Source organism: Trachemys scripta, chromosome 6 (assembly GCF_013100865.1).
Source record: "Trachemys scripta elegans isolate TJP31775 chromosome 6, CAS_Tse_1.0, whole genome shotgun sequence".
In the NCBI taxonomy this organism is placed as follows: Eukaryota; Metazoa; Chordata; order Testudines; family Emydidae; genus Trachemys; species Trachemys scripta.
The window spans coordinates 88818157-88846077 of record NC_048303.1 but is presented as its reverse complement, the minus strand read 5'-3'; the positions used below and the strand labels follow the sequence as shown (position 1 = coordinate 88846077).

The window sequence follows — 27921 nt, the reverse complement described above, 5'->3', positions numbered from 1 at the left end:
GCATTTTGGGGCTGGTATGTATACTCTCAATGAGCATTGCCCTAGAAGATCATGGAATAAATTACAACCCTCAAAGGGCAAGTCCTCAATAGTCATTTGTAATTCTCTAGGGATATCACAGGAGAACCAAGAGTATCTGTGCATTAGTATAGCTGTTCCCATTGATTTAGATGCCGTATCAGCTGCTTACAGAGCAGTCTGCAATTATGTTTTCACTACCAGCTGCCCTTTAAGATGGACCGAAACTCCTCTTTAGAGTTTATAAATAAATTTTTGCATTGTATTATAGTTTATGAAATCATACCTGGCTAATACCTCTCAGTAATTAGAAATCCCCATCTGCAGCCTAGAGATGGAATAACATTTTCTGCCAAAAAGGTCTAATCTTTTAGGTTCCTTATGCTTAGAGTAGATCCTAGCTGAGTCTGGCAAGATCTCATTTGCAGCTGTAGCTACAAGAGATCCCAGAACTGAGTAAATATAAGGTTACACAGACCCAGTGAATAGTACCCGGTAATGTCTGTCTGCACATTTCAAAGTGCGACCCAGTGAAGCTGGTATCTGCCACAATATTTTAGCAAAATCTAAAGGAGAGCTAGACATCCTAGTACCAAATGTGCAAGATGTCCAATAATCTATGTGGCCTGTCCTGAACTTCATCCACAGGGATCCCGAGTGTCAAGGCTACTGTCCTCATTAACTCCTGAAAAACCTTGTAATCATCAGGAGTAGATGTTGAAGTTTCTGGAATTTTAAACAGAAACTATCAAAAAAACTAAACCAAACCTCTTACCACTAACTAAAAACTAACTATTTACACTAATATTACAAGACAAATGATAGTATACCAAGAGACGTGATAAGCTCTGCCTCTTAACTGTGGGCAGCGAGAAGCAACTGGAGTTGGTTGGTGCAGCCCCACCTTTTATGCCCTTGGCTGCAGGCACAAGGGTTGGCAGGGCACATGTGCCACTCCAACAGGTAGCACTGACTAGAAAAGACTCTGGCAACAGTGCAATATGTATATGGACAATCACTCAAAGAAGAAAGGTTACTTACTTGTACAGTAACTAGTGTTTTGTCCCGATGTGTACTCCACTTTAGGTGTGTGTGTCCCCATATCGTGCTAGTTCTCAAGGTACTCAAGACTGAGTCACCTTGTTACGCCCCTGCCTCCAGCATGAGGGAGACTTGCTTGTGTTTAACTGGGCATCAGCTCCCTGATATCACCAGACTGTTAGCTACCCAAGCTCTATCCTCTGAGCTATGTTAGCCCTGCCTTTGCCTGCCAGATTAACAACAGGGATACCCCAGTCATTAAGCCCATTTCAAAGCATTCCTCTGTAGTGTCCAGCCCCTTTTCCACAGAACACACTCAAAAATTCTGGGTCTGCTGTCCCTAGGAGAGCAGTATATACACCAGCTTGTATGATTCAGTTTGTACTATCAGCTCCTTGTTTAATATCACTGCACCAAAACAAAGTAAGTGACAATAATGGAAACAAAAGGGTTATATATAAAACAAAATCATAATATGCTTTCTAGACCCTAAGCTTAACAGGCTAACCTCCTGTCTAAAGAAATTTATCTCACCCCAAATGTCTTCTTCAGCCTTTTCAACCAAAGCTGGCTGAGATCACATTTTCATGAATGTAAATGCACTCCCATTTACTTCCTAGGTGAAGCATGACAGGGTGTCTTCTCTGTTCTACAAATATAGAATAGTAAACCCCTGAAAGGTATCTCCAGGTAAGGCTCTCTTCCTCTGCTGTGTGCTCTTCCTTGTTGACTTCATAGCTCTCTGTTGATTTCATATGTAAATGTGCCTCCATTGTGTTAACTTACAATGCTAAAGCTACATTCTGACAGAGAGACAGGCAAATAAACATCTTTTATCTGACAGGAAACCTGTTTCTCTACCTCTGCTGTGATACAGAATCTAAGATTTTCAGTATACATGCACATAATTCCTTATATTGTATCTGTACCTATATTTCACGATGATATTAATGACCAAAGTGACTCTGGTTTTCATTTAAGACATCACATGACATTCTTTGATGAGCCAGAATGTACATACCAGAATCAGGATATTCTTACAACCCCCTTGCCAGTTCACACTGAGGGTTTCATGAATCACTACTCCTCTGATCACAGGTTTTTGGTAGCAGGGGAAGGAGGGTAAGTAGTAGAGCATGCATAGTGACAAAACATCTTGAAGGCCCAGCTACTTTACAAGTAAGTAACCTCCCCTTCTCCTTCAAGTAAGTGTCTCTACGTGCGCTCCACTTCAGGTGACTGTAGGGTGACCAGATGTCCTGATTTTATAAGGAAAGTCCCAATTTCTGGGTCTTTTTCTTATATAGGCTCCTATTACCCCCCCACCCCCTGTCCCGATTTTTCACATTTGCTGTCTGGTCATCCTAGGTGACTCCCAAAGCAGTGTCCACATTAAGGGGGCAGGTGCTGAGGAGTCCTGCCTAATATATATTGGAGAACAGTCATCCGAAAGGCTGCATTAGAGCTGGAAATATACACCACAGGGTACTGCTGGAAAAAGGTATGAACAGATGAGTAGGTGACAGGTTTACAGATATCTATGATGGGGACATTCTTGCCCAAAGCAACTGAGGTGGATAGTGCCCTAGTGAAATGGGTTGTCACCCTATAGGGAGGATGCACTTTTCAGAGTTTGCTACAGGCCAAAATGCATCCCAAAGCCCATTTTGGGCAGAAATGGGGTTCCACTAATTTTGTCTGTGAAAGATACAAAGAGCCTAGGAGAAACTCTGAAGGGTCTAGTTCTTTCTAGGTAGAATGCTAGTGCCCTCCTGGATTGTCTTTGGGCAGAAACAGGGGTTCTACTGATTAAGTCTGTGAAGGACACAAAAAGCATGTTCTTTCTAGGCAGAACACTAGTGCCCTCCTAACATCCAGGAATTGCACACTGGTTTCTTTCCTAGAGTTGTGCAGTTTAGAGTAGAAGATGAGTTACTGAATGTCCTGGTGAATGTGGAAGTCTGGGAGATCTTGGGGAGAAAAGGCACATGAGGACTCGAGGACTTTCTGTAGAATAAATACCAGTTTGTTTAGGTAATATTTTTCAGGCATAGATGGTTCTGAGCCCATCCTGAAGGCATCCGGAATGTAATCAGGTGTAAAGTGTCACAAATGTACAGTCACCATGTGATCCAACAACTGAACGCAGGTTCTCGCTGTTTTTTGAGGACTTAACTGAAGCTCGGAAATGAGATTGGACATTATGACAAATCTGTCTGACAGTACGTGTGTCCTGGTGGTTTAGGAGTTCAGGGTGGCCCCAATTAACTCAATACATTGGGTAGGTATCAAAGTGGATTTTTCTCTGCTGAGTGTTAGTCCCAGTGTATTGAAAAGAGGTAGGGCCTTTTCAACTGCTGATTGTACCTCATTGTAAGAACCATCTTTGAGGAGTTCATCATCTGGTAAGGAAAGATAATCACTCCTAACTATTCAGCTGGACAGCCACCACTGACAGAAACTTCATGAATACTCTTGGGGCAGTAGAGCGCTTCAGTGCCCATCCCGCCTTCTTCTTGGGCTCCAGGAAGTATTTGGAGTAGAGTCTTTTTCCAGTAAGGGTGGGTAGAGAGGAAGGATGGAGTTGAAGTGAATGGTATAGCCTGATGTGACGACTTCTACCACCCACCGGTTCAAAGTGATTCATTCCCATGGGTGCATGAAATCGGAAAGATGGTCCCCATAAGGCAGGAAATGGGAAGTAGAAAGGTGGTGGAGTGCAAGATCCAGATAATGTGCTCTCAACCAATATATCAAAATGGTGGTTTGATGCAGGTTGGTAGCTGGGCAACCACAGAGGTGGAACCTAAGTCTTTTCTTGGATGGTTCTATGGCCCTTTATATATTTGAAACTGCCACAGACAAGAGAAGGTAATGAGGCCTTGGCAACCAGTTGTCCTTCAGCGATGAGTGCCTGGAACCGGTCTCTTTGTTATTGTGGAAGATATTCAATAAAATGAGTGAAATTTATTATAGTTTGTGTAATTATATTGAGCAATTACATCTTGGTAATTTGCTACCCTAAATTGTAATAAGGCTGAGGAATAACTTTAATGACTGAAAAGGTCCAGCCGCTTATACTCTTTATCATGTGGACCTGGAATCATGCTGTTTGTTTCATTCATAGTATCAACCACCAATCAATTCAGGATAGTCAAATAGGTATTCTGTGCCACTGGAGTGAATATTTCTTGTCCATTCTCTTCCAAGTGGGTGGGACAGAGGCAGGTGTTTAACACATTGTTCTTGATGGCTCTAGCAAGTCGTCATTTATTGACAAGGCCATCCTGCCCTAGGAGGTGGTATGAAGGATTTTCACCAGGTTATGCTGTGACTCCTGTACCTCTTCCAGAGGGATTTGCAGAGACTCAAATATTCTTTACATGAAGTCTTGGAAAAGTTTGAAGTCATCTGCATAGGAATGTGGAGGAGGCATTACAGCTTCATCCGGTGAGGAAGAGGACTTATTAGTGGGTGGTGTTGCCTTTCTACCAGCCCACAGTTCTTGGTTAGAGAAGGGTAGAGATGGGGGGGGGGGTCCCGAGGAACAAGTGGCTCTCTCCCCTGGTGGTCCTTCCTCAGAGAGTGTGCTCTTATAATACTGGTCTCCATATGCGGCCCAGGACTCCAGAAGGGACACTGAGGTAGGGCATAGGGGAAGGGCAATGAACCCCAAAAGAGGTTATAGCAAGGAGGCTGTTCAGGGACTCACATGTGTCTGGTTCCTGCTGACCCTCTTTTCAAAATAGACTTCTGGGGAGGAGGTCTGAATGGGAAGATGATGGAATCCTGAATGGACATATCCAAGTCAGAAAAGGTGTCTTCCTCTGTACTGGCTGGCACTGCATGGCTGGTTCAGAGCCATATATTACCATAAGTACCGGATGAAGCTGCACACCAAGAGACTTTTCAGAGCAGGGAGCACTAAAAGTCTTCTTAGTCAGTGCAGGAAGCTCAGTACAGGAGGATCTTGGACCTCAACTATATCCATACCAGGATACAATGTCTCCTTGCTAACAGATTTCTGAGGCTATTTATCACTTTTCTTCAAAGCCTCTCTATCAGGAGGCTTATGTCTCATCTTTTTTGAGGACTCTGAGCTACTCTCTGGAGATGCTCCATGGTTCTTGCCCCCTAGAGTGGAGCAATGGAAGTTGAAGGGGTGCTCTAGACTAGTCAAACCTGCTGAACAGACAGGGCAGTCAGGCCCCAAGTTGGAGGAGGGTCTCATAGAATGCTCCATGAGGAGCAGCTTAAGTCTGTCCTCCTTCAGTTTCCTGGATTTGCTTCCAAATCCAATGCAGATCTTGCACATTGATGGGATATTTATCTCCCCCAGATATTGGAGACAACTAGAATGAATGTTGTTGAGAGGTAAATACCTTCTATGGGTCAGGCAGCATTTAAGACCAAGGGTTTGGGGCATAATCATCAAGAAAAAAAAAAAAAAACCACCTCAAACAAAGAAAAAGGCTCTAAGTGATGTGGGAAGCCTGACCTCAAAAAAATGAGGGGACCCTCTGGGGGAAAAAAAAAAAAAAAAAAAAAAAACCCACAAAAAGTGTGCAGGTAAGTTCAAAAATAAAATAAATTTAATAACAAATACCATAAAAATAAAAGATTTAGGCAAAGATGTCTGGCTAAGACTAGAGGTACACTAATCCATGGACACTCCAGAGTTCCCTTTCAGGCAGTGGGCAGCTGAGAAAGAACTGGAGCAGCGGCAGGTCTGCCCTGCCCTCAGATAAGAGCAAGCGGGTGTACAGAGCACAGGTAGCACGGACCATGCAGATACCACTACCAAAAATCTCTCATCTGAGGTGCACATGCACACCTAAAGTGAAATAAATAGGAATAATTACGAAAAGAAGAATGAAGGTTGATAGTAACCTGCAAAATATATAAACTCATGTATTGCTACATGGCTGCAAAAAATGGACCAATTGTGATTTTCAGATCCCTGCATACACTAAGGCATCACATCAGAGCAGGCAGATAAAAGTCCACTGCAACCACACGTAGATTATTGTGTTCTGTTCCGGACACCACGTTAATAGAAAAAAAAATGGAATAAGTATAAAAAAGCTACACAATTGATGATAGAGCTAGAGGGATTAATTTATGAGGAAAAATTAAAAGAACCAAATACATACTATACATTGGCTAAGCAATAGCTAAGAGCAAGAAGGAGACAGAAAAACATAACTATCCACAAATAATGAAGGATCTAAACACTAAGGCCCCAACTCAGGAAAACCACTTTGAGACATTCTTAACTTTAAAACATGCTTAAGACCATCCCTATTTAACAAAGCATGTAAGTACACACTGACATCCTATTGACTTCAATGGGACTTAAGTATGTGCTTAAGTGCTTTGCTGAATACAAGTGATTTTAAGCATGTGCCTAAAGTTAACTCTGTGCTTAAGTAGTTTTGCTGAATTAATATCCTAGAAGGGAACAGAATTATTCCATGTTATACATAGAAATATAAGCAGAAGTAATGAGATGAAATTAGAAGAGAGAAAGTTAGGTTTATCAAGAAAAACTGATCAACAATGAAAAGTATGAGGCAAGTCAACAATGTCACCTGGGATTTTAAAACTAAATTTGACAAAATATTAGAAACTGTTTACTCCTGGGAACAAGATTGCATCGGCAAGAAAACAGACTGCATGATCTAAAAGATCCTTTACATTTCTAATGTCTATGATTCTATAATTATTTAAAGACAGTTCTCAGTGCAAGATAACATCAATGTCATCCACAATCCCCAAAACACTCATGACAAAATTCTGATTTATTTACATGTATGAGGAAAAAAAACCTTGGACACTATTTTAAATATAGAGCACAACTCTTGCACCCAATTACCTATTCCCCAAAATCAGGTCAATTTACACTGTAGATCTTGCACAGATTCAGCTGCTGAAATGAATTCTAGAGTGGGGCTTTCAAATCAAGGGTGTCATCAGAGTTTAGCATACAACTTCCTAACAAGAAAAACACTGCCGAACACTGCATGTTCCTTGCCCAGTACTCTTCATAGGGGTTGTGTAAGAATCTTCAGGAAGGCTAGAATAGAGGTGAAAAGTAATACTCGTTTTGCATTTATTTTACACTGATTCATGGGATGCGGGGGGAAAGGGGAAAGAATCTGGCCATTAATATTAGGAATATTTTCCTTATTAACCTTTCAAATAAATTAATTTGAATATTTAATCATTTAAATTAATGTTAATATAATCATGTAAAATAATAATTTATCTATTACTATTTGAATATATATATATATACACACACACGCACACACAAGTAGTAATAGATACACACACCTCTGATAAATGTCTTGATGATCTTATTCAAGGAATAAATCCTAGAAACAATGTGTATTTTTATGTAGCTTTTTTGATTTTAGCAAAATAAAATGGGTAAAAACAGGCAGAAGAGTTCATTTAGCAGACCTATATGAAATCAGTCCTTCATTATATTTGAGGAAAGGCACAGCTGTGACTTGACTTTTCATGTTTTTTCCAAGACTAACAGCCACCTACCTGCTGCTGTACTGGTACTTGCTGTACTACCTGCGTGGGCACTGCTGCCTGGCCAGCCACAGATGTCTGTAAAGTCACTGTTGAACCTGTGTCCGACACAGTCTCTGATGTCTGCATCGTGGTCTCTGAATAAAATTAAAATGTAAAATCAAGGTTACCCCATGAACTTTTTTGCTTGTTGTCACTTATACTTATGTTAATCTTAAAAAAGAGTAACATTTGCCCAAATTCCAATCTGGGGATTAGCTAAAAGATTTTCCCCCCTGCCATCACATGGCTATGTGCACATTTCTTCCGCCCGCCCCTCAGCTGCTGTATCCTAAAATATAAGGAAATCTGTACGTAGTGTTATACAGGTTATTGCTCTACTTATGGCCTGCTGCACAGAAACAAAAACTGAGAACAGAGTACTTCAAGCGTTAGATGCCAACAATAAGTAATTTTTCCTAGTTTACCTACCAGCCTGCTTTATAACAGTGTATGTTAGTTCAGTAGCAAGGTGCTTTTGAACCTATTTACTGCTGTGAAGTAAAGAACTTTTAGAGAAATTAACCTGATTCTTCTCCACTTGTCATGGGATAAATTAGCTTCAACTCCATGAAAGTCATTGGAAGTTACGCCACAGTAAAACTCATTTGAGAGGAGAATCAACCCCTATATCTTTGCATAATAGTTAAATCTGGACACTTGAAGCTATCTATACAGCAGCCATTATAATTAGTCCTAGAAACTGTATTTTCTATTTCATTTTTATTTAGCCAGTATTAAACATGCCTTCTTATAAAGCCTCCCCATTAACCACTGTATTGAACTGAACACATCAAACACAATTCATATTGACTGTCCTTAATTCTAGAGAACTGTAAGTAATTTCTACAAAAAGGCATTTTTAAATGACGGCGTATCCCAGATAGTCAGTTTTCAGAAAGTACTGACATAAAATGAACAAAGTATATTGAAAAAGTTCAATGAGTAAAATATGTAATACCAGATTTTTTTATTTTTTTTTACTTTTTTCTTTCTGAAGAGTCGCCATGTGGAAGGGATTTCCCCCCTAAGAATGCAGGCTCAAACACTCACATATTTAAATATTTAGGGGCATCTTCTGCTCTCACTTATGCCCCAAATATCTCTATTATTTAATAATCTTAATGAATAGAGATGTATCTGCCTTATTTGTAGTCTGTGATTCAGGCAGGAAATCAATCATGAAGGAACAAATCTGGAGACTGTGGCCTGGTCTACACTACGACTTTAATTCGGATTTATCAGCTTTAATTCGAATTAACCCTGCAACCGTCCACACAACGACGCTATTTATTTCGATGTAAAGGGCCCTTTAAATCGATTTCTGTACTCCACCCCGACGAGCGGAGTAGTGCCAAAATCGATTTTAGCAATTCGAATTAGGGTTAGTGTGGCCGCAATTCGATGGTATTGGCCTCCGGGAGCTATCCCACAGTGCATCATTGTGACCGCTCTGGACAGCAATCTAAACTCGGATGCACTGGCCAGGTAGACAGGAAAAGCCCCGCGAACATTTGAATTCCATTTCCTGTTTGCCCAGCGTGGAGAGCACAGGTGACCACAGATAGCTCATCAGCACAGGTAACCATGCAGGCTGATAATCGAAAAAGAGCACCAGCATGGACCGTGAGGGAGGTACTGGATCTGATCGCTGTATGGGGAGAGGATTCAGTGCTTGCAGAACTTCGTTCTAAAAGACGAAATGCAAAAACTTTTGAAAAAATCTCCAAGGGCATGATGGAGAGAGGCCACAATAGGGACTCAGATCAGTGCCGCGTGAAAGTCAAGGAGCTCAGACAAGCCTATCAAAAAACAAAGGAGGCAAACGGTCGCTCCGGGTCAGAGCCGCGGACATGCCGCTTCTACGCCGAGCTGCATGCAATTCTAGGGGGGGCTGCCACCACTACCCCACCTGTGTTTGTGGATTCTGGGTCGGGGATAGTCTCATCAGCGACGCCTGAGGATTCTGCCGATGGGGTAGAGGAGGATGAGCTTGCAGAGAGCACACAGCACTCCATTCTCCCCAACAGCCAGGATCTTTTTATCACTCTGACTGAAGTACCCTCCGAAGCCTCCCAAGCCAGTACCCAAGACTCTGACCCCATGGAAGGGACCTCAGGTGAGTTTACCTTTTAAAATATAAAACTTGTTTTAAAAGCAAACGGTTTTTAATGATTACTTTGCCTGACTTTGCATTCGCGGTCAGTTCAGCTACTGGAAAAGTCTGTAGCTACTGGAAAAGTCTGTTAACGTGTATGGGGATGGAGCGGAAATCCTCCAGGGACATCTCCATGAAGCTCTCCTGGAGGTACTCCGAAAGCCTTGCCAGAAGGTTTCTGGGCAGTGCATCTTTATTCCCTCCTCCATGGTAGGACACTTGACCACGCCATGCTTGCAGCAAGTAATCTGGTATCATTGCCTGACAAAGCCTGGCAGCGTATGGTCCCGGTGTTTGCTGGCATTCAAGCAACATCCGTTCTTTATCTTGTTGTGTAATCCTCAGGAGAGTGATATCACTCCTGGTAACCTGGTTGAAATACGGGAACTTAATTAAGGGGACAGAGGTGGCCGTTCCTACTGGGATGTTTGCCTGTGGCGGAAAATAAATCCTTCCCTGCAGTTAGCCAAGCGCAGATGGGAAATTGGCCCTGAGTTTTTCGCGTTTGGCTAGCAGGGATCTTCCCTGTTACCAGCCACGCGGTGGGGGGAGGGGTACCGTGATCATCCCAGAGAATTCATGGCGGGAGGGGGGCGGCTGCGTTGGCGTCTGGTGCTGCTGAATGTTAACAGAAAAACCGCAGCACTCTACTTGCCTGAAGGGGCCCAGACAAGCCCCCCCACACTGCCCCCCCCCCCAAACTGGCTGAGATTGGCCAGGCTTCTGCAGCACTCTACAGGCTATGCTTGGTATGTGGGAAAGGAGGGTGCAGAAGCTGTAAAACAATGGCTTACCATGGCCGCATGCAAGCCGAATTCTGTTGCCCAGACCTGTGATCTCTAGCAGCAAAGCCACAGGCACTCAGCATTAAGAGGCAAAATGCGACCTTGCACAGAAATCACATGTGCTATGTAATGTGAACAGTATTGGTCACCGTGAAAGAGTATAAGCATTGTTCTGCAAAATGTAGCTTTTAAAACAATTCTCTCTTTTTTCCCCTCCCTACACCAGCTGCAAATTCCTCAAGCCTCCCTCCTCCATCCCGAAGGTTATCACAGATAAGGAGTCGTAAGAAGAGAACGCGAGAGGACATGTTTTCGGAAATTATGGAATCCAGCCGCAGTGACAGAGCTCATGTGAATGAGTGGAAGGAAACAGTTTCAAAGTATAGGAAAGAAGTCAGTGAACGTGAGGAGAGGAGGGACCAACGTGAGGAGAGGAGGGACCAACGTGAGGAGAGGAGAGACGCTCGAGATGAGAGGTGGCGGCAGGAAGACCAGAGGATGAAGGATGCAACGCTGGGGCTGCTCCGGCGTCTGGTGGAGGTTCAGGAACGGCTGCTGGAAAACAGACTGCCGCTTCAGCCCCTGTTCCACCCTCCCCCCTCCCCATGTTCCATATCCTCCTCACCCAGACGTGTAAGAACGCGGGGGGGGGAGGCTCCGTACACCTTCCCATTCCACCCCAGTAGACAGCCCAAGCAAAAGGTTGTCATTTTTTTTAACCTTTTCTTTGTGGCTTTTTCCTTCCCAGCAATCCTCCTCCCAAATACCACCCAGGTTCCCTCCCTCTTTTTCTAATCTATTAATAAAGAATAAATGATTTTTAAATGATAGTGACTTTATTTGGTTTGAAAGAAAGCTGGGGGAAGGGGCAGGGTGGGTTCCTTACAGAAAATCAGTCAGTAAAGGGGGAGGGTTTTCATGAAGGAGAAACAAACAGATATTTCACACGGTAGGCTGGCCAGCCATGAAACTGGTTTTTAAAGCTTCTCTGATGCACAGCGCTTCATGGTGTGATCTTCTAATCGCCCTGGTGTCTGGCTGCGCGTAATCAGCAGCCAGGCGATTTGCCTCAGCCTCCCACCCCGCCATAAAGGTCTCCCCCTTACTTTCACAGAGATTGTGGAGCACACAGCAAGCAGAAATAACAATGGGGAGATTTTTTTGGCTGAGGTCAGAGCGAGTCAATAATGATCTCCAGCGACCTTTTAAACGGCCAAATGCACATTCTACCACCATTCTGCACTTTGCTTAGCCTGTAGTTAAACAGCTCCTGACTCCTGTCCAGGCTGCCTGTGTATGGCTTCATAAGCCATGGCATTAAGGGGTAGGCTGGGTCCCCAAGAATAACTATGGGCATTTCAACATCCCCAACGGTTATTTTCTGGTCCGGAAAGTAAGTCCCTTGCTGCAGCCCTTTAAACAGAGTAGTGTTCCTGAAGACGCGAGCGTCATGAACCCTTCACGCCCAGCCCGCGTTGATGTTGGTGAAACGTCCCTTGTGATCCACAAGTGCTTGCAGCACCATTGAAAAGTACCCCTTGCGGTTTATGTACTCGGTGGCTTGGTGCTCCGGTGCCAAGAGAGGGATATGGGTTCCGTCTATTGCCCCACCACAGTTAGGGAATCCCATTGCAGCAAAACCATCCACTATAGCCTGCACATTTCCCAGAGTCACAAACTTTCGTAGCTGTCTTGAGCTCAGCGGGCTCCATGCTTGCCATGGTATGGAGTCTGCAGTGTTCACCCACCCAGGAAAAAAGGCGTGAAAATGGTTGTCTGCCGTCCGTTGCTTTCATGCAGGGAGGGAGGGAGGAGGTGAGGCTGTACCCAGAACCACCTGCGACGATGTTTTTTGTCCCATCAGGCACTGGGATCTTAACCCACAATCCCAATGGGCGCGGGAGACTGCGGGAACTATGGGATAGCTATGGAATTGCTACCCACAGTGCAACGGTGCAGAAATCGACGCTAGCCCCGGTACTTGGACGCACACCACCGAAGTAATGTGCTTAGTGTGGCCGCATCCATTTCGACTTTATACAACCTGTTTTTCAAATCCGAATTATCTAAATTCGGATTAATCCCGTAGTGTAGACATACCCTTAGAAATGACTCAGTCCTTAGTCTGTAGCTGATTCAGGTAATTTCTTAAAGCCAGTTATTTCTTGCTTCAGATAAGTTATAGTATAAACTGTCTATAGGCAAATGCAAAATTATACATCTAGAAACAAGAAATGCAGGCATACCTACCAAATGGGGGTCTCTATCCAGGAAAGTATTGACTCTAATACAGAATTTATGGGTCAGAGTGGACAAGCAACTCAACATGAGCTCCCAGTGCAATACTATAGAAAAAAGGGCTAATGTGATCCATGGATGTGTAAACAAGGGAGTAGTAGGTAACAGTAGGGAAGTGATTTTACTTCTGCATATAGCATTGGTGAGACCAATACTGGAATATTACCTACAGTTCTGGTGTCCACATTTTTTAAAGGATTTTGAAAAATTTGAGAGGTTGCAGAAAAAAGCTACAGAAATGATTCAGGGGCTGAAGAAAATGCCTTATAGCACAAGACTTAAGAGCTCAACCTGTTTAACTGATCAGAAAGAAGACCGAGAGAAGACTTCATTACAGCATATAAGTACCTTCACAGGGAGAAAATACCAGATACTAAAGGGCTCTTTAATCTAGTGGATAAAGTCATAACAAGAACCAATGGCTAGAAGCTGAAGTTAGAAAAATTCAAATTAGAAATAAGACTTTATTTAAAAAAAAGAGAGCGGGATTAACCAACGGAACAAACTACCAAGGAAAGTGGTGGATTCTCCATGTCTTGACATCTTCAAATCCACACTAGATGTCTCTCTGGAAGACATGCTTGAGTCAAAACACAAGTTACTGGGCTCAATACAGGATAATTAGGTGAAATTTAATGACCTGTGATATACCAAAGGTCAGACTAGAACATCTGACAGTCCCCTCTGGCCACAAACTCTAGAATCTATAACTAAAGTACTCTGACTGAGAAAAGGAATACTAGTATCATCACTATTAATAAAATACTTCCTTCACAAATCCAGAACAAAGGATCTTCACATATGACTTCAAGCACTGGAAGCACTTCAAGAGCACACACACACACACACACACACACTGAGCTACCATGGCCAAATGTTCTAGAGAACGTTGCAATGGGCCTGCATCCTCAGTTTTCCTCTGCCTGCACAAAATCATATGAACATGATGAAGTGGGGAACAAGGGAAGGAAGAAGCTGTACAATTGGAAAAGTCTTTAGAATCTTCTAAATTATCTTCCTCCAAAACTGGGATTACTCATGTAAGTATTGCTCAGTCTGAATAAGGGCTGAAGAATCTGGACATTAGTTGGGTATCGCTACTGCTTACTAACTGCCTACATTGGGTGCTGAAGAGACAACTTTATGAAGGAGAAAGGAAGGTTATACAAGTGACTCATTAGATTAAGTTAGCACCACTCAGCATGGCTAAGGGCCCAGTATAGAGACAGACTGCCCTCCTGAAGCAAGCATCTAGCACTTCTCTCAAGACTTAATGTGGGCTCGGGTGGCTCCTCCCCATTGCACCCATGAGAGATGTTAGGATTGGAGGGAGGAGCTTAAGAGGGAGACACTCATGTCAGTTGATGGCAGACGAGGGAGCAGACCTGACCTTCAGTCCTCGGCTCCTGGAAAGAGGGCAAACTGCAAGCAGGAACTTCCCAGATGACTGTTGCCCAACAGCCCCTTCCTGAAGGAAAGGAGGGCCAAAGGCTGACTCTCCTGGAGAGATAACTATTCGCCCCTATTACATGTGAACTCGGTTTAGGGCCACAGACAGATGAATGCCCTCTGAAAGAAGAGAGCCTTAACCCAATTAAGGATAATTAATTTGTGTTAATTCCTCTTATTTCTCTTCATTAACTGCCCTGGAAGGGGAGAGACTTTAAAATGACCTGGCCAGAGGACCATGTAACAGGAAGAGGGAGACCACCATAGCCCCAGAGCGACCATCAGCAGAAGGTACCGGATAGGGAGGGAGCTACTAAGCAACACCTGGCCATAAAGAGGCACTAGTGGTGAGTCAAACCCTTCATACCTACTGAGATCATATGGATAGCCTTTTATCTCATTTCCTTTATTACACAAGGCGAAAGAGAAACAGCATACAGGAAACCTTTATCCCAACATGACAGAAATGCATTTGATACAGATCCCAATCCCTTCTTGCTTTTCTACAAAATGTCCATCACTTCAAATTTTCTGGAAGAATGACTGTCTTCAAGTGACACAAATCTTGTCATGTGACATTCAACTCTTAAAAGAGTGGGATTTTTACAGATTTACAATTTTGTATGGCTCACTGAGCAGACACAGTTCTCAACTACAAAATCTGGTAAACAAACACAAGAAGTTTTAAGAAATATTATTTCAAAAATGACAAAAAGCATCAAAGACAATGGGAAGACTATTTCTGTAACCCAGTGTTGCTGGCAGAGAGGAACTGAGGACAGAGGGATGTAGAACATTCAGATCTGCAAGCTAATGTGTGCACACCACCTAACAATAACCTTATTTCTTTGTTCTCTAGTCAGGCATCACCTCTTTCCTGGCTGGTACAGAGAAATGAGATTACACTTTATATAATTTTCTTCCCCCAAACCAGTTTTCCACCCCACTTACTTTTCCACCCCACCTTCTAAGGACCACATAATGGATTCTTTTCCACATGTCTGAATCAAGCAAATTATCTCATTAAATAATTTACATAAAATAGCACACATACAGCTGCTTGGAAGCTGAACCTGAAACCTTGGAACCTGAAATGTAGGTAGGCAGATGTAATGGGAATTTGGAAAGAGCACACGAATTCCAACACTATTGATAAAAAAAGTTACACACAATCATTAATATTCATAAGTGGTCAAGTCCTTTATTTTACAGTTTGTCTGAAAGCCAATAATTCTACTAGCAAAATGGTTCTTAAAATTATGTTGGGCATTTGTTCCTTAATTACTCAGCAAAGGGTGCCACCTATTGAATTACTGCTCTACTACCTACAGTACCTAGATTTTTCTGAACCAGAACAGGGAGATGAGACAAAATAACAATTTGAAGTGACGCTTTAAGCCAATATAATAAATAATAATAATTAAATAAAAGCTACAGCATCAACAATCAGAGCAACAGCGTGAGAAAGGCACTGGCAGATGATAATGTTTTAACTTTAAACTTTGCGTCATGTAGTCATACTGTGAGCAGGGTTAGATGAAGAAATTATTCACCATGTGCAGTAACAATGGTTCTTCTAGATGTGTGTCTCTGTGGCTGCTCCACTTTAGGTTAGCTCTATTTCTTTATTTTAAAAAAAATTGTTTTAGTAAGATTGAGATATTTTTCTTTAATTGCCAGATTTTCCCCGTTCACCATTGGGGAAACCTTTATCAGACAATGCCCGGCTCGCCTGGATTTAAAAAATGTGACTCTTGCCGTGAGGTGATGCCTGTCTCAGATAGCCATTCATTGTGTGTCCGTTGTTTGGGGGAGACCCATATCTCCCCAAAATGCTCACATTGCAGTAACCTGAAAGTCAGGGCAAGGCATGACAAAGATCACCAGTGGACCCAGCCAGGGATGCCCATACCATTGCTGCAGCTCAAGGATGGAGAGATTTGGTCTCAGCAGCTTTCATGTTGGTCTTTGTCCCGTCAGTGAAGAGTGCTGGGAGGAGAAACAGTTCCCATGTACTTCCTCCTCTTCATCACTGGAGAAGGGATGTGGAGCCAGAGAAGTGGGCAATTGTTCAGTTAGTTGGCCCGGAGATCCCTCGGTACTGAGCAAGGGTGATTGCGGCAGCGGGAAGACTGCTATATCCTTGTGTTGTAGAAACTGCTGTGAAGCAGTACGTTTCTGAGGCGGCGGTGCCACTGATGTGGATATAGTCGGTGCCTTTGTCAAGATGGTTGGCTGTGGTTGGCCTGTCCATTGGTGCTGCTGACTGAATCAGTGCCAGTGGGGGCAGCATTGCCTGTTGAGTCCATCTCGGTGCCAATTCCCGCACTGGGGTGGTCGGTGCCGTGGAGGAGGAATGTCTCAACTCCATTCTGGAATGGTAGGGCTCAGCAGAGGTCCGCTGAAGGATGGTGCTGGAAGTGCCCGGAGCCTCAAAGGTGCTCACTCTACTTGAACTCGGCACCAAAGAAAGCAACCTTGCCAGGGACCTCTTTTTTCTTTGAGTGTCCCTATTGGGGGAGGTTGTGGCTCGCTTCCTGGATCATTTGGAAGGCTAAGCACTCCCATTAGTAGAGGTTTTGTTTGGGCAACCATCTGCTGATGTAGATTTTGTTCCTGGAGGAGTAGGCTGAAGGGACTTCTCCATTAAAATGATTTTGAGGCAGAGATCTCTGTCATACCTTGCCCTGGCTTTCAGGTTACTGCAATATGAACATTTTGGGGGGGATACAGGTCTCCCCCAAACAACGGACACACAATGAATGACTGTCTGAGACAGCCATTGCTCATGGCAAGAGTCACATTTTTTTAAATCTGGGCAAGCTGAGCATTGTGCCTGATAAAAGTTTGCCCAACGGGAAAAGAGGAAAATCTGGCCATTAAAAAAAAAATCTCTATCTTACTAAAACAATTTTTTTTATAAAGAAAACCTAACGTAAAACATAACCTAACCTAGCTAACCTAAAGTGGCGCACCCACAGGGACCCCATTCGAAGAAGAAACAGGGGTTAGCTCACCTGCAGCAGCCTGGAGCCCTATTTACACAAGTGCTCCCACCATTGCTCCCACCAGGAGTTACCAATGGCAGCAACAGTGAGAAAAATGTCTAATGCAAACGCCCTCATTGGGAAGGGCCTTAGTCTGCAAATTTAAGAATCTAGTAAATGAAAGGAACAAAAACAAAAATAAACCCTCTACATTTAAGGATGTAACATGCTGTCTCTCTCTCCCCAGTGGAACTACAATACATCCTAACTAGTATTTTGCCACAGGCACTTCAATTGATTAGTTCTGTAGGTTGATTTAACAGTAGATCAATTAGAATGCTAAAGCATGTTTGGGGACTATAAACGCGGCTGCCAATTTTCACTAAAAGGATAATTTAAAGGTAACACATTAATTCAGATCTATTTAGAAGTATTTTGGTTTGTCTCCTCTATTTCTACAATCATCAGAGGGTAGCCATGTGAGTCTGTATCCACAAAAACAACAAGGAGTCCGGTGGCACCTTAAAGACTAACAGACTAATATCCGTTAGTCTTTAAGGTGCCACCAGACTACTTGTTGTTTTTATTTCTACAATGTCCAGGTTCACACCATGAGGATAATTCTTTAACATGATTTGCTCACACATCACAGGATTTTCCTTAAACGTGAAATATGCTCTGCTTTACATCCAACATTTATGGTGTCCCTGTTCACTGGCTTGTTGCTAGTGCCATGTCCTGGAGCAGTTTAGTTAGTATAGTTCTTTTACAGGCTTCTTTAAGTGATATTTATCAGTTACACTAATCCATTCTGATAAACTAAATAAACCCCTGCAGTTTTTCAGTGATGCTCCACATATGTAAATGAGCTGTATATTGTTGAAGGAGAGACATGCCCAATTTCAGTCTAGTCATCTTTGCCTAATAGGACTGTCAGGTGTATCACAAGCAACAGATGCTTGTTTGACAAAGGACCTTTTTATTCTGGCTAATTAAGCAGTAGGACACACCCGCCTGTTAACAGTTCTGCTTTGTACTGGCAGTAGTGGCTGAATCATGCGAATCTACAGCTAAATAGGCCACATCTTGAAAGAAGGCTAATTAACCCCTAGGAGAAGGAAAAGAATATTGCACAAACCCAGCTGCTGCATGTGACAAGATTAGCATATCTTCAGCCTAATGGGCAAAACCCAGGCAAAGCAACTGTGTTAAGAATACATGTTTTACTGCAAATTTTGTGTACTCTAATGTTGTTTGTTAAGCTTCCTAAAGATTATTTAATACACTCAATTTCACAGTAGGGGTCCTTCTGTTTTCAACACTTTACATACCAGACTGAACGGTTTAAGAGCCTGACCTTATCAACTATCTATCAAATAGTATTGTATAAACGTGTCAGCTTAATAGTAACTATTTGTTTTTTTTATTGGGCTCCTTCATCCTGAACTAATTTACTTTTCTAAATACTAGTTTGTAAAGTTTTGTTCCACTACATACACGTTATTGTCTACACCAAACGTCCCAGGTTTTAATTCAACGCTGAAACTAAAAGCTTGTAATTTTACTTTCAAGTGCAGCAGGAAATTTCTTTTTTCTCCTTTAGAAGGGTAAATAAAACATCTTCGAAGCCAAAGTAAATTAAATCTTCTAATCACATGCAATATTGACAAGCTTTTAATGGTCAGAATGAAAACCTAATCTTAGACCTTACCTACTCATAGTAGTGAATGACCAACACACTCATTAAGAATTTCAGGCACCATAATGACTTATACAACAAAGTAAAATTCTTAGAACATGTAAGTATCAACAAATGAATTAATACAGACTGCTTAGTTCTTGAACCATACTACGAATGTGAACCAATCTTAATAAATACTATGGATTCTTTTTATCTTTTGTATAAATTTAAATAAATAAATCAAATAAATAATTATTTCAAATAAGAGCTTTTACGAACTTCATTAATGTTTGGTGGGCTGCATACACCTATTTCTATAATCTAGGAATTATTGTGGAGAAGTTCTATGGCTTGTGTGTTAAGCAAGAGGTTGACTAGAAGATTACAATGATTCCTTCTGCCCATGGAATCTGTTAATCTATTTCTAAGGTAGAAGATAACTTCAATGCACTATTCTGAGTGGGAAAAGAAGAAAGTTTTAAACATTTTTTTTTTAATTTTAAGGAAACTAATTTGGAGAAAATTAGTCCTGGCTTGTCTGTCCCCTCTGACTCACTTAGGGATAGCAAAATAGACAGGAATAGGCAGCTGGATATTTCTGAGATATGGACTGATCTGACATATTTTATTCAGCAAAATAGCTTGTTCACCATCTCGAGAATTCTAGGGAGGAGAGAAGGAATAGCTGTGAAATTGGGGAAAGTCAATAAACTGGATTCTGTAGCTCCATATATCACCCCCATGCACACCTGACTACGGTACCTGGACCCAAGAGGAAGAAGCACAGACAGCTACAAACGAGGATGGACCCTTACTGGTAATTCCCAATGGAAGACTCACAAAAGGCACATTGACTGGAAATTTTGATTACTGGTTTACTTCTAATTTCCCATGCATGTACCATTCACTAGTCATCATAATAGGGTTCCCATCTCCAGTTATGTTTCAGGGTAGCAGCCGTGTTAGTCTGTATCCTCAAAAAAAAACAGGAGTACTTGTGGCACCTTAGAGACTAACCAGTTAAGCACAGATCTTTTGGCCGAAAGGATGTGGCATAGACCTCTTGCTGTGACTTACCAAAAAGTGCTTCCAAAGCTGTAGCAACATATTAATAAAACCTGTTAGAGCATCAAAATTATATTTAATCCTGCTAGGTAATCTATCAACATTACAAATATGGCATTTTAGGAAAACTAATTCTAAAAAACAATTCTTTAACATTCTCTCATAAGGTCTCCCAAGGCAAGATCAGACTCATAAGTAGGAAAGTTAGAAGAAAGGAAATGAACATTTCAGTCAACTATCACATTTTTGACAGGTTTCAGAGTAGCAGCCGTGTTAGTCTGTATCCGCAAAAAGAACAGGAGTACTTGTGGCACCTTAGAGACTAACACATTTATTAGAGCATAAGCTTTCATGGGCTACAGCCCACTTCTTCGGATGCATATAGAGTGGAACATATATTGAGGAGATATATATACACACATACAGAGAGCATGAACAGGTGGGAGTTGTCTTACCAACTCTGAGAGGCCAATTAAGTAAGAGAAAAAAACTTTTGAAGTGATAATCAAGATAGCCCAGTACAGATAGTTTGATAAGAAGTGTGAGAATACTTACAAGGGGAGATAGATTCAATGTTTGTAATGGCTCAGCCATTCCTAGTCCTTATTCAATCCTGAGTTGATTGTATCTAGTTTGCATATCAATTCCAGCTCAGCAGTCTCTCGTTGGAGTCTGTTTTTGAAGTTTTTCTGTTGTAAGATAGCCACCCGCAGGTCTGTCATTGAATGGCCAGACAGGTTAAAGTGTTCTCCCACTGGTTTTTGAGTATTATGATTCCTGATGTCAGATTTGTGTTCATTAATTCTTTTGCGTAGAGACTGTCCGGTTTGGCCAATGTACATGGCAGAGGGGCATTGCTGGCACATGATGACATATATCACATCTACCAATGTGCAGGTACCTGCACATCTACCAATGTGATATATGCCATCATGTTATTGACATTATTCTGTTCACTAGAGGTTTTGGCCACAGCCAAGTGGAAGAAAACAAAGGAGGGAGAATCACAGGAAAGAATAAACTATGAATAGAGAAGGTTAAGTAAGAGTGATAAATCAACAAAACACTACTGAAGGCAGGATTAGTCGGCCAAAAGTGATATCTGAAAATACCTGCACTTTTAATCTCCAATATCTAGACACTGAAAACAATACAGTAGCCGTTTTACATATCTCCTTGTATAAAGCTTGGGCTCATTTCATCCATGAAGTATCTGTCTTTCTCACAGAATAGACTGTAGGCCTTCTTTAGAATGCCTGGTCACTGACCTTATATGTTTCCATAAAGCATAACTTCAGCTATTTGGTGACAGATATTTTTGAAGTTTTTATTCCTTTCACTGAATGAAAAGTGTCTTTGATTTCTTATCAATTTTTATGTCCCTACTCATTTCTAGCTTGTGTCAGTTCTTCTCTTTTTCACATCCATGTTTTGGACGAAAGGATTACAGTACAAACCTTGAGATCAGTAGAAGATAGAACTCACTTTTAGTGCAAAGTCAGAGCCTATTCTCAGTAATGCCTTGTCATTATGAAAACTACAGAAAAAATGGTTACCTACCTTTTGTAACTGTTGTTCTTTGCGATGTGTTGCTCATGTCCATTCCATTCTAGGTGTGTGCATGCCCACGTGCACAGTTGTTGGAGACTTTTGCCTTAGCGGTATCCGGAGGGTCGGCTGTGGCGCCCCCTTGAGTGCCGTGCTCATGCGTCAATATATTAGGTGCCACTGACCCTACGCCCTCTCAGTTCCTTCTTGCTGGCAACTCCGACAAAGGGGAAGGAGGGAGGGTAATGGAATGGATATGAGCAACCCATCTCGAAGAACAACAGTTACAAAAGGTAGATAACTGTTTTCTTCTTCGAGTGAATGTTCACGTCAATTCCATTCTAGGTAACTCACAACCAGTATCTAACGGAGGTGGGGTCCGAGTTCACAGCCTCCTGGCTTGTAGTACTGCCCTACTAAAGCCAGCATTGTCCCAGGCCTGCTGAGTAACTGTATGGACGGCGAATCAGGTGGCCGCCCTGCAGATGTCCTGAAGAGGCTCCTGGGCCAGAAAAGGGGCCGAAGAGGCCTGCGCCCTGGTCAAGTGGGCGGTGACAATTGCCAGGGGCTTCACCTTCACTTGACCATAGCAGAAGCAAATGCAGGCAGTGATCCAAGAAAAAATTATTTGAGTGGATACAGGGTGACCTTTCATCTTGTCAGCCACTAAGATGAACAATGGTGTCAACTTACAGAATGGCTTGGTCCTCCGGTAAATGTAGAAGGCCACAGTCTTCCTAAAGTCCAAGGCACGCAGTCTACACTCCTCTTCCGATTTATGTGGCTTTGGAAAGAAGACCGGTAAGTAAATGTCGTGGCTTGAATGAAACTGAGAGACCACCGTAGGCAGAAAGGCCAGGTGTGGTCTCAGCTGGACCTTTTCCTTGTAGAAGACCGCATAAGGCGGTTCCAAGGTGAGCACCCGAATCTCAGAGACTCAATGGGCTGAAGTCACCATGACAAGGAACGCACCCTTCCAGGACAGGAGAAGGAGAGAACAGGAAGCCAAAGGCTCGAAAGGAAGAGCCGTGAGCCGCAACAGCACCGGGTTCAAGTCCCATGAGGGAACAGGGTCCTTGACATGTGGGTAGAGGAGTTCAAGGCCCTGGAGAAATCCAGCCGTCATGTCCTGGGTGGAAACCAATCTGCCCTCGAGCAACAGATGGAAGGCCGAGAGGGCCGCGAAGTGGACCTTGGTCGATGAAAGGAACAAGCCGTGGAGCTTGATATGCAGAAGGTAGTCTAAAATCAGCTGCAACGAGGCTAGCTCTGGCCGGACACCTTTATCCGAGGTCCAATAGGTGAACCATTTCCACTTGGCCGGGTAGATCGCTCTGGTCGCAGGCTTTCTACTTTCCAAAAGGATCTGCTGGACATCGGCTGAGCACTGCTACTCCTGCTCGTTCAACCATGCAGCAGCCAAGCCGACAGGTTTGGATGCAAATTAGGTAGAACAAAGGTCTATGAAGAACCGCTAACGCTCTACTGTCGCTAAGGCAAAAGTCTCCGACAACTGTGCACGTGGGCGCGCACACACCTAGATTCAAATGATGGTTTTATTAGTGCTTGAGGGATTAGATTAAGTTTTCCACGATATTGATCTTGGCATTGTAGTCAGACTGATATTGTCTGCTGCTTTAGGAAACTTTTTACAACTGGGTTTCTAGTACCAATACTAGAATTCTTGTTACTTAGGATGTTTATTATTGCAGCAACATGCACCTTCATTGAGGTTTATTTTAATGATAATATTCACCTAGCTTTGCAGGTAGTCCAGGATGATAAGGATTTGGGCTGGCTAGGGCCTAAAATCCCTTTCCTCAAGTCAATATTTCCCACACTCTGGAATATGCAAAATGTATAGCTTTTTGTCCTTTTGTCCTAAATCAAGCCATGAGCTTTTTGGAATTATGGAAATAATTTGTGAAAGGTAATTCTCTTATAAGCATCTGACACACAGCTTTGAGGCTATCAATTTTAGGCATCTTGAATCTGAGTGAAGTGTGCATCCTTGACTAAATACATTGTCCTCAGAGTTAGTATCAATGGTTGACTAATAGCTATGTCCAGTAGGTCTGGGAACGAGTCTCTTGGGCCAATAAAGTACTATTTATTAAGTGCACCACAGCTGTGTTTTTATTTTTCTGATGGTTCTTTGTAATGAGCAAAATTGGGAGGAGGATGTTTACATACGATCAAAGCTCCAATTCTGTGAGGGAGCATCCTGTACCTGCCTGCTAGATCCTTTTACTGGGGAAAGGGGGAGGAATGAGAGATTTGTGATTCTTTGCCGAGACAAACAGGTCTAAAACACTGCAGTACCCAATATCCTGGTGATCTGTGTGAACACTCCTGCATGTAGAGTCCATTCTCCATGGTCCTTTACTAATCTAATTGGTTAGCTGGCTCAACAGTCTGATTTCCCTTATACTCACAGCCATTACAACAACAACAAGGAGTCCGGTGGCACCTTAAAAACTAAGAGATTTATTTGGGCATAAGCTTTCGTGGGTAAAAAACCCACTTCTTCAGATGCATGGAGTGAAAGTGTTTTTGTGGATACAGACTAACACAGCTACCCCCTGATACTTCACAGCTATTACAGATCCCCTTTTATTCATATTAGTAATGTAAGAAAGTGTGATATGTCTAGGTCAAACTGTGAACTCTATTTTGGATTGTAACCTCCATTTTTGGATTGTAACCTCCATTTCGGATTCAGATATCCATTTTGTGTTAGCTGCTGAACAGGTCTAACCTTAAGAATGCAAATTATTGTAATGCATTACACACAGGTGCCCAGCCCAGGAAAGGTGCTTGAATGACTGTGACTGAGCTGAATGACTGTGACTGAGAAACCATGACATAGCAATCTAGGGCCATAAACTTTAATTGCCTCTCTAAAGCTGTCCCAACACATGGAACAAGGGATTCTCTGCAATGAAATCTGGGTTGACTAAGAGCCTGGAGTTCTCGGCCTAAGCAAACGGGATAGAAACTTTATTAAAGAGGTGCTTCTTAACTGAGGGAGTCGTTCATTGCCACATGCAAGAACTGGCTGGCGAGAGAGAAGGCAGGAGGGACTCTACCTAGCCTGAAATGCTGACAACTCACACTCCCCTCTCACAACTACCAGTCTGATCTCTCCCCTTCTGTGAGTCTGTCCCAAGACTTCAGTAATTGTGCATAGATCTGTAGCTCTCTAGTGCTTTTTAAGCTGTGATTAAGAAATTCCTGTGCTAAATTTGTATTTCTTGCTTACCTACTACATAGTCCTCTAAAGGATTAAACTAGAATACCAGAGTGACCACAGCCTAAGTAGAATTCTGAGGGAGTCTGTGTAAGCAAGTAGGGGTGTCTGGAAGGTTTGAGGCACTGGTTCCAGGGTCTGGGGATGGCAGGACAACAGTCTCTCATGTCCCAAGGAAAGGTTCAGACAAGAAGTCTGAGCCTGGGAGCATGCCTTACAGACCCACAACTAAGGACAGTGACCAGGCTCTCCAGAGACCCAGTTTGCTTAGAAACATATGGGAAACAGTGGCTGGGTCCACTCACAACACAGAGCAGCAGCTGGTGTCCATCCAGAGGGGGACTGGGCCAGGCTGTGATAAGTATTATATAGGCTTCTTCAGAAGAGTGGGGTACTCTTATACACTACATTGGTTTACATAAGACATAGCTGTCATTCTCAGTCATGACGAAGATAGCAGAGAGTCTGCAGGTGTTTCATGGTCAGGTAGACTGCTCTAATTACTAACCAATTCAGGCTCCTCTAGCCTTCTGATCCATTCCTTTGATAAGCAAGAACACAAACTGTTAAACTCATATCTGTGTTCATCTTTGTTCTGTATAGTTCCATAAGCTTGGTCATGTATCAAAATTTCTTACTTCTTCAACCTAGTTGATCTACTGCAACTGCCTCTGACTGAGGCAGAGAGAAAAATGAAGGAAGGAAGATAAGGAAAGAAGTAGAAAACTAGCCAGAGCACCAAAATGTCTAATACATGGTTGGCTCTGCTGCCTGTAAGTAAACTGAAGGTGAAAGGGGCATCCTCCTTTCTTCATAAGCTGGTGTCCAAAGATGAAGAATTGGATATCAGAATTAAGAGGTTTACACACACTGTCACATTCTGGGGTGTGATCCAGACCAGTGAGGGTCTGTCTCATCACCTGTCCCACAACCTTAGGTGCCTCAAAATGCTTTGCTGTTGTAGCTCACAACCAGGGCCACTCACAAACAGCCTATCAGCATGCTAGTCATACCCTGAGTGTCTGAGGATAGCTGTAGCCCTGGTCCAGCAGCTCTAACCCCAGCAGCCTGTCCGCAACACTCCAGCCACATTCTAGCTTCCAGCAGTCTTGTTTACTATTTGTAGGGTGACCCCAACAAACTCCCAGATCTGAATTTTCCCAAAAACGTGTGTTCTGCACTGTCCAGCCATTTCCTGGACAGTTCAGATATTAAAGGTTCATTGCCCCTGTAAAGGGTCAATATTCAACAATTTGCTACTTTAACTGGAGTTACCAAACTGTTCAATTTAAACATAACACTGGATTAGTTCAGACTAAAAATAAAATAAGTTTATTTAACTACAAAGAGATTATGTTTGTAGTCACTTAAAACCTATGTATTAAAGTCAGAAATGATTATAGGAGAAATAAAGATAAAATGCTTCCTAGTAGCTAAAACTTAACAAGCTAGACTTGGCTCAAGGTAAATCCTTACCACATGTTCCCAGCAACTGCGCTGACCAAAAGTCTCAGGTCAGGATTTCCCCGCAAAGTCAAAGGGCTGGTTCCTTTGTCTTCTTTGGTGAAAGAGAGAGCGAGAACCAGGAGTGTTTTGCCTCTCATGTTTATATTCCAGTCACCCTTTTGATATGCATTTTCCAGAGGGTTACCCCTAGACATAGGCGCCAAGTTCCCCACTTTCCCTGGGTGCTCGACCCCACCAATGCCCCAGCCCCGCCCCGTGCAGCCCCTCCCCTGCCGTGCCCCCATTCCAACCCCTTCCCCAAAGTCCCCGCCCCAACTCCATCCCCTTCCTGCCCCTATTCCAACCCCTTCCACAAATCCCCACCCCGGCCCCACCTCTTCCCCGCCTCCTCCCCTGAGTGCGCCACGTTCCCACTCCTCCTCCTCCTCCCTCCAACACGCCGCCAAATAGCCAATCCCTTCCCCAAATCCCCACCCCATTCCCGCTTCTTCCCCACCTCCTTCCCTGAGCGCGTCACATTCCTGCTCCTCCCCCTCCCTCCAATACGCCACCAAACAGCTCATGATGAAAGAGGTTCCATGTTGTTTGTTTGCTAAAATGTAGATTGATCTGTTCCTGCTCTCCTTTGCTTCCAAAGAATGGCCACTTGACAAGTGATTGCCAATTAACTTTAATAACACCTGGCTAGAGGTATGATGACAACCCCTCACTGGTCTGGACTACACCCATACAAACAACATACCCATCATTAACTAAGGGAGTATACAGACAGAAAATCCCTTATTGTCAATACCTGAGATATATGTATTCCTACAACAGCATTAAAAATAGTGAAATAAGTTTTCATATAACAAAATAATGAAGATTATTAGGAAGTAATGAATGGCCTTCCTTTTGACCATGAACAACAAAAATCTCAGTTTGAAGTCAACACTTGTGCTTACTTACAAACAGAAAAAAATATTACACTAGCTATTTTTTGTCTCTAGTACAAGAAAAATGTTTATAATGTCCAGTATAAGAAAAGAATTTTCATCTCTATAAATCACTGAATACTCTTAAATGAAAGGTTTCAAATAACATTTTTTTTTTTTTTGCCTATTATATTTAGGTTTGATGTAATTCCCAGGAATGTATTATAAAAAAAAGTTTGCACTAAACTGATTTGAAGAGAAGATGACAATGATACAGTGTAGATCAGTGTTTTTCAAAGTTTGGGTTGTGACCCAGTACTGAGTCGCGGCATCTCAGGCACTGGTCGCTCTGGTCAGCACCACCAATCGGGACATTAAAAGTCCCGTCAGCGGTGCTGCCCTAGCTAAGGTGCCTACCTCTTCCAACACCGCGCTGCGCCTTGGAAGCGGCCAGCAGTGGGTCAGGCTTCTAGGCAGGGGGGCCACGGGGCTCCGCATGCTGCTCCTGCCCCGAGCACCAGCTCTGCACACCCATTGGCCGGTAATTGGCCAATAGGAACTGGGGGAGAACGGTGCCTGTGAGTGAGAGTCGTGCGCCTCCACCTAGGAGCCGAACCTGCTACTGGCCACTTCCAGGGCGCTGCTGACCGGGAGCCGCCAGAAGTAAGTCCATGCCCC

At 42.9% G+C, this 27921-nt stretch overlaps 1 protein-coding gene across 1 annotated transcript in view; it reads right to left on the bottom strand.

Moving 5' to 3' along the window:
* The window catches only part of RFX3 (regulatory factor X3), a 218994-nt gene that overhangs the window by 100742 nt on the left and 90331 nt on the right, over positions 1 to 27921 (bottom strand). The window contains exon 2 of the mRNA XM_034773839.1: positions 7615 to 7739. Within this exon, the coding sequence (XP_034629730.1) occupies positions 7615 to 7731 (117 nt within the window). The 5' untranslated portion in view covers positions 7732 to 7739. The remainder of the gene's footprint in view (positions 1 to 7614; positions 7740 to 27921) is intronic.